General features: G+C 39.4%; 1 protein-coding gene across 4 annotated transcripts in view; it reads left to right on the top strand.

Moving 5' to 3' along the window:
• STAT4 (signal transducer and activator of transcription 4) overlaps window positions 1–6,000 on the top strand; it is a 37,213-nt gene that overhangs the window by 1,410 nt on the left and 29,803 nt on the right. For 2 of the 4 annotated variants that reach the window (XM_082238167.1, XM_082238166.1), the window contains exons 1-3: window positions 327–982; window positions 1,957–2,085; window positions 3,150–3,294. In XM_082238167.1, coding sequence (XP_082094293.1) covers window positions 957–982; window positions 1,957–2,085; window positions 3,150–3,294 — 300 coding nt within the window. In that variant the 5' untranslated portion in view covers window positions 327–956. The other 2 variants (XM_082238169.1, XM_082238168.1) reach the window with 2 other exon arrangements.

Here is a 6,000-nt window from a genome sequence, read left to right as displayed (position 1 = left end):
TTCGGCACTTCTGCGCATGTGCAAAGTGTGATTTTAGTGCTTCTGCGCATGCGCGACCACCGAAACCCGGAAGTAACCCGTTCCAGTACTTCCGGTTTCGGCACATCCGTAACCCAAAAAAATGCAACCTGAAGCGTCTGTAACCCAAGGTATGACTGTACAGTTAAGTTCAGTAAAAGGCGACTATGGGCTGCGGCACTCATCTCACTTCAGGCCAAGGGAGCCGCCATTCGTCCACAGACAGCTTTCTGAGTCATGTGGCCAGCATAACTAAACTGTTTCTGGCAGAAACCGTGACAGAAACCAGAACGCACAGAAACACCGTTTACCTTACCGCCACAGCAGTACCTATTTATCTACTTGCACTGGCGTGCTTTCAAACTGCTAGGTTGGCAGGAGCTGGAGCAGAGCAACAGGAGCTCCCTCTGTCGCGGGGATTCGAACTGCCAACCTTCCAATCGGCAAGCCCAAGAGGCTCAGTGGTTTAGACCACAGCGCCACCCGTGTCCCATCTCCAATATAAGCTCCAGTTGACTAGTTGAAACTCTAGTTTCTATTATTGTGTTTTTAAATATCTCCCAAGCATTTTGGAGTCATTTGGTCCTCTTGACTTTGTTTTTCAACTTTCTTTTCACCACTCTCCTCATTGGGAGCAAGTTTCCTCTTTTGAAACCAAATGGTTCTTGATGACATACACATTGCTTGTTTTTTTCCATTGCCTGGGTTTAACAGAAAACAAACAAGTCAGCATTTGCCAGGGGTGGGGGGTTTATTATTCATCATTGTCAAAGGCAACTGACTCATTTGTAAATGTGCTATACCTGTATTTTCCAGTGTAGATGAGGGGGCACTTAACCTGGGAGTAGCGCAACACTGAGTTGCTCAAATATCTTTTTTTTCCCAAAGAAGAATTGAAATAAGAAGCTGTAGAATCATATTTCCTTTGCAAACCCTCTATGCCCAGACTCACTTTTAACACTTGGTGGGTATTGTGGTGCATTCATCTTCATTTATTTGTTTCTTTGCATAAGTGGACTTTTACATCTTGTTTGGTGATAAGAGTCAAATACCTACTAGTTTCCCAAATCTATAAATAAATAAATAAACTCTATTGTGCCTTTCAAAATTGAATATCCCCAGAAGTTTGTGTTCCCATCCCACACTGAAGGCAATACTCTCTGCTTCTCAAACATCTAAGAATAAATCCTAAAGTTCTTTTAAAAGCACTGTCCATAACATTGTCCAGCTGTAGTTACTGAAGAGTGATTGAGCAGATGTAAAGGAATTTGTTACTCTTCTTTGGAAACGACAACACAAGTTATGCCCCAATGTAAGTTGCACCCATTACACTCATAGTGTGAAAACAAGCAACCATCATTGAAAGGCCACAGAATATCAAGGAGATCTATCAAAATGCATCTCCCAAACAACACAAAGTGAATGGTAAAACAGTATACAGTATTCTGACAACTATAAATCCTGAATAGTTCTGATTTCGAACATGTCAAATATATTATACGTCATATGCATGTTTATTATTATGTAAAATAAAAGCAATTCGGTATTTGAAAAGAAAAATGTTTATTTTCAAAACAAAAGTAAAACCTGGGCAAAATTTGTGCAGGCTGCACACTACAAATGTGTGATCATTTTGCAAAAGGTTAGTCACCTTGAAGCAGCAAGTGCAATCTGGAGGAAAGAGTATCATATATATTCTACCTCCGCTATCAAAGAGAATATGCCTTAGTACCAGTTTCTGGAAATTGAAGGTGGGCAGAGTTCTCTTGCACTCAATGTCCTACTTGAAGTCTTCTCATAGGCTTCTGGGCGGCCCCTGTGAGAACAGGATGCTGGACTAGACAGGTTGGCCCAATTTGGTGGGTTCTGCATATGTTCTTATACACTCCTGCATGATAACATTTAATATCTCATCAAAACAAGCATTATTCTTTGTAGTATGTCTCAGTGGAATCAAGTCCAGCAGCTAGAAGCAAAATTCTTGGAGCAGATAGACCAGATTTATGATGACAAATTTCCCATGGAAGTCCGACATCTGCTAGCACAATGGATTGAACACCAGGACTGGTAAGATCAAATGTTCTTTGTCTACATTTTTTTTTTAAAATGAATTTATCTCTATTATAAAGCTTGAATTTTAGGAAACTTTTATGGACAGGCAGGATATTGGGTGCATAGTTATTGCTGTGTGCAGATATAAATTCCAATAAAAAGCGTATCCTTAGGAATATATAGAGAACTTTTTATTATTCTGATAAAGTATTGCCTTTAATATAAAGCAGCTTTGTGCCACTTACCACATTTGTTCTCTGTTTATTTTTGATGAAAGTATTGATCAGAAATAAACAGAAAACAAATGTGGCAACTTAAGAAACTGTCAAAATCAAGAAACAGTAACTGTAATAACAAATATTAAGTGTGATGTGTAATGGACATGAAAAATTGATATGATACGAAGGATACATGTATACTATACAATATATACTATGTGTAAATTAACAAAATAATCATATTTCTAAGTAACGTATATATACTGTATGTACTGTACATATGTACAATATGTACTGTAGCTGTACATATTGCTTACATAAAGCTATTAAAATTATTGTCTTTCCTATTAAAGGGTCTATAGGAATAAATACATTTTATTAGTTGTTTTACAAGCTGCCCAATGAAAACATAATAATATTTTAAAAGGAAAGGAACAATAATCTTCCTAGCATAGTATTAGCTCTTTCCAAAATACTGGCATACGCTTGCAGTTCTATTTTTTATGAGCTAAGCCTGTGGAAGATGATGCATTATGATAGGAACAATCTGAATTTGTAAGCAAGCCTTTTCTAAGCAGTCAGTAGCCCAGTTTTGCATGTAATGTTATCCAACCATGGTTGAACTCTCTAGTTCTTCAGCCTACTGAAATATTTACTGGGGTTTAATGGGACTTTCCTCTGAACGTGCTTGGGACTTCAGTCTTAAAACAAATAAGAACATGCATGAAGCTGATGATTCCAGACCCCCATTCTAGGGCCTAATACTTTTCTTGAACAAATAATTTGAAGGCTTTTACCATTACTTTTTTGTTTTGGTTTTTCATGTATGTGTTTTATTCATATAAATTTTGCGTTGCACAGGGAATCTGCATATAACAATGAACCTATGGCAGCCATCCTCTTGCAGAACTTACTAATAAAGCTGGACGAACATTTTGACCGTGTTTCCCAAGAGAAGAATCTCCTCTTGATACACAATCTAAAGAGAATCAGGAAAGTTCTTCAGGTGAGTCTATTGCCTTCACACACAACACCTTGAGGCTAAAGAGGAATCATGAAGCAGTCTGTTTCATGAGCAATGAACTACCATAATTTTTATTAGGTTTCAAGCCAGGAAGATCTGCACACAGCCTCAATTTATGGAAATAGATGCAATGCATTCACTTATAAGTATTTGGTCATTACAGTCCACCGAAATCAGGGGCTTCAACCTGCTCTTAGTTACCTGTTTATCCATGTGACCAAACTGGGGGGCCAATATTTCCTATTGCAGTGTGCATCCCTTGTTTCTAGTTGCTGGTGCTGATGCAGGATGGAGGTTGCTTATTAGAGCAACGTTACCAGTACCTTCTGTAAACTAAATGTGATATGTGAGATGCATCTACTCTACACCAAACATTTGAATTTGCCTATGTCCTTAGGACCAGACAGGGGCTAGTTGCACTCCCCCAGACGGTGATCCCTCTGGGGGTCCTCCTATTTGATATAAGCAATCCTGCTGCTGGATTGACCTATGGCATCACTTCCAGCAGATGGACTGCAAGTAAATGATTGCCCCATGCCCAAGCCAAACCTCTCTCATCTGTAGTCAATAAAGTTGTGACCTACTTCAATCCAAGTTAGTCTATGCTGTTCACTTGGTGGGTCAGGAACGGGGAAGCACAATGCCTTGGCCTGCAGTGGCTTTAAAAACAGATATTGGCAATGAAGAAAAACATTTTTCATGCCTGAGACAGCAATTGCTTCCGTAACATTGTGTGAAAAAGGATAGGCCCAAAAGCCAATTTAAATGAACTTTTCCTGACATGACATAGGACTTTACCACCTGAGTACGGGTGGGTATTAACGGGTGACTTGCTACTTTGAAAGCAACCCCATATTTAACCCTCCTGGTAAAAACAAATGTTTACATGTTAAAGGAAAGTCCTGGGGATTCACAGGCACTATTGGTCAAACTGTGTTTAAAAAAGCATATCTCATGTGCTGTTAGAAGGCAATTCATGCCTAATTCCTACAAAATTGGGTGGGATTTAAAACACAGCAGAGGGATTGTGAGAGTTACTGGACTCCCCCCCACCTGTGCATTTGCTCATGATTCAGTGGGTATTTTTTTCCTGTTAGGGTTACTTCTATTATATATTTGTTATGTTTTTGTTTATTTTTTCATGGTACAGAAGATACATTTTTAGAAAACAGTTGTTAGAACAGTAAAGAACAAATAACTTGTCCTGAAAAAATTACAAACTTTTGTCATTTTTTGGTAATAAAGTTTCATTTGATTATGTATTCTAAAAGATCAAGCCACATTTTCCCATGTGTTGGGTGGATTCCTGCCACAATTGAACAATTTATGTATTCAATAAAAGTTTTGCTATATGTTATAAAAGGAATAGGGATTGCATTTGCCCGTTGCCCCTCTGACCTGACATGTTAGTTTCTCAGCCAGTGCTGTTTGCTATACTCTGGTGTACCCGGAATCAATGTTAAGCCCAATGCCACTTTTCCAACATCAGGCTATCTCCATACAGGCAACTGTCAATAGAAAGGCTAAGAAGTCACTATGAAGATAATTTTGAGCTGGTGGGATCATAAGCCTGAATAGTGCTAGTGCAGGTGCATTGAGCCCCAATAGGGAAGAAACTGCTTGGAGGAGGTAGTGTGGCATGGAAGCACATACAGATGAAAGGTTCAGTACCTCTCTCCCACTTACCAATACTATACTAAATTTCCCATCCCACTCTCATATCACGCCAGAGTGTTTTGCCTGTGTGTGTGTGTGAGGGGAGATATATGAGAACCTCTGTTCTTCCTTTTCTGGGGTGGGCAGTAACTGCAAGAGGGGGCATCTGGAAGAGCTAGAGTTAATAACCCCATCTGTCCTCAGAGGTCCAGCCTCCAATGGTTACGTTTCATTTAAAATAAAAAAGTAAGTGGAAAATTAGACATAACTACATGTTACGTGTAGCTTTGTGGTCAGATTGCCCAGTGCAGATCTTATTTGTATTCCACATTGTGATAACACCTTGAAATGTATCCCAGATTTTTATGTGTGAAATATTCTGCAGCAAATGGAGATTGTGGAAAGTGTTGTTTGAGACTTGGAAGTTTGAACTCTGTGCACAAGTCTATTGGATGTTGGTCCAGTGAAACCTGTTGCCTTATTTAATAGGTGTTTCTTAATTCTTTGAGACCATCATGGCAGCAAATGTACACCAGCGCTTCTGAGGAAGTGGGTGGAGGGGGGCGGGAAACAACACATGTGGCTTAAAACTAATATTACATTTCTGTGTGAGGTTTTGTAATGCATTTCCTCTTGCTGACCTAGATTTAGAATTCTCAACATAGATAAGTGGCTTCCAATAATGATTACCTGAACTCAAGAAAACTCTCCTTGCATTTTAGCCTCAAACAGTGATAGGGCTGGCTCTAGCCATTTTGCCAGCTGAGACTGAACCCTAAATGGCACCATACTATCCCCAAGTTAGTTGCACACTAGTAAAAGCTGAGCAATGCAAACAACCGGTGCTAAATGAACAACTACTTTATTGGCAGTTAAAGCCCCTACTCAAGATCACTTAAGAACACCAATTCAACAACCCTCATCCTTAGCATCCCTTAGCCACCCTACCATATTCGCACAGGCAGGGTGGGTAAAGACCAACCCCATTTCCCTCACTCCATTTCTTTGCAGTGGAGCTGTAATTCTAACCTA

The sequence above is a fragment of the Podarcis vaucheri genome (assembly GCF_965113315.1).
Source record: "Podarcis vaucheri genome assembly, chromosome: 1".
Lineage (NCBI taxonomy): Eukaryota > Metazoa > Chordata > Lepidosauria > Squamata > Lacertidae > Podarcis > Podarcis vaucheri.
The sequence above is the reverse complement of the archived record's forward strand: the minus strand, read 5'-3'. Positions and strand labels throughout refer to the sequence as shown.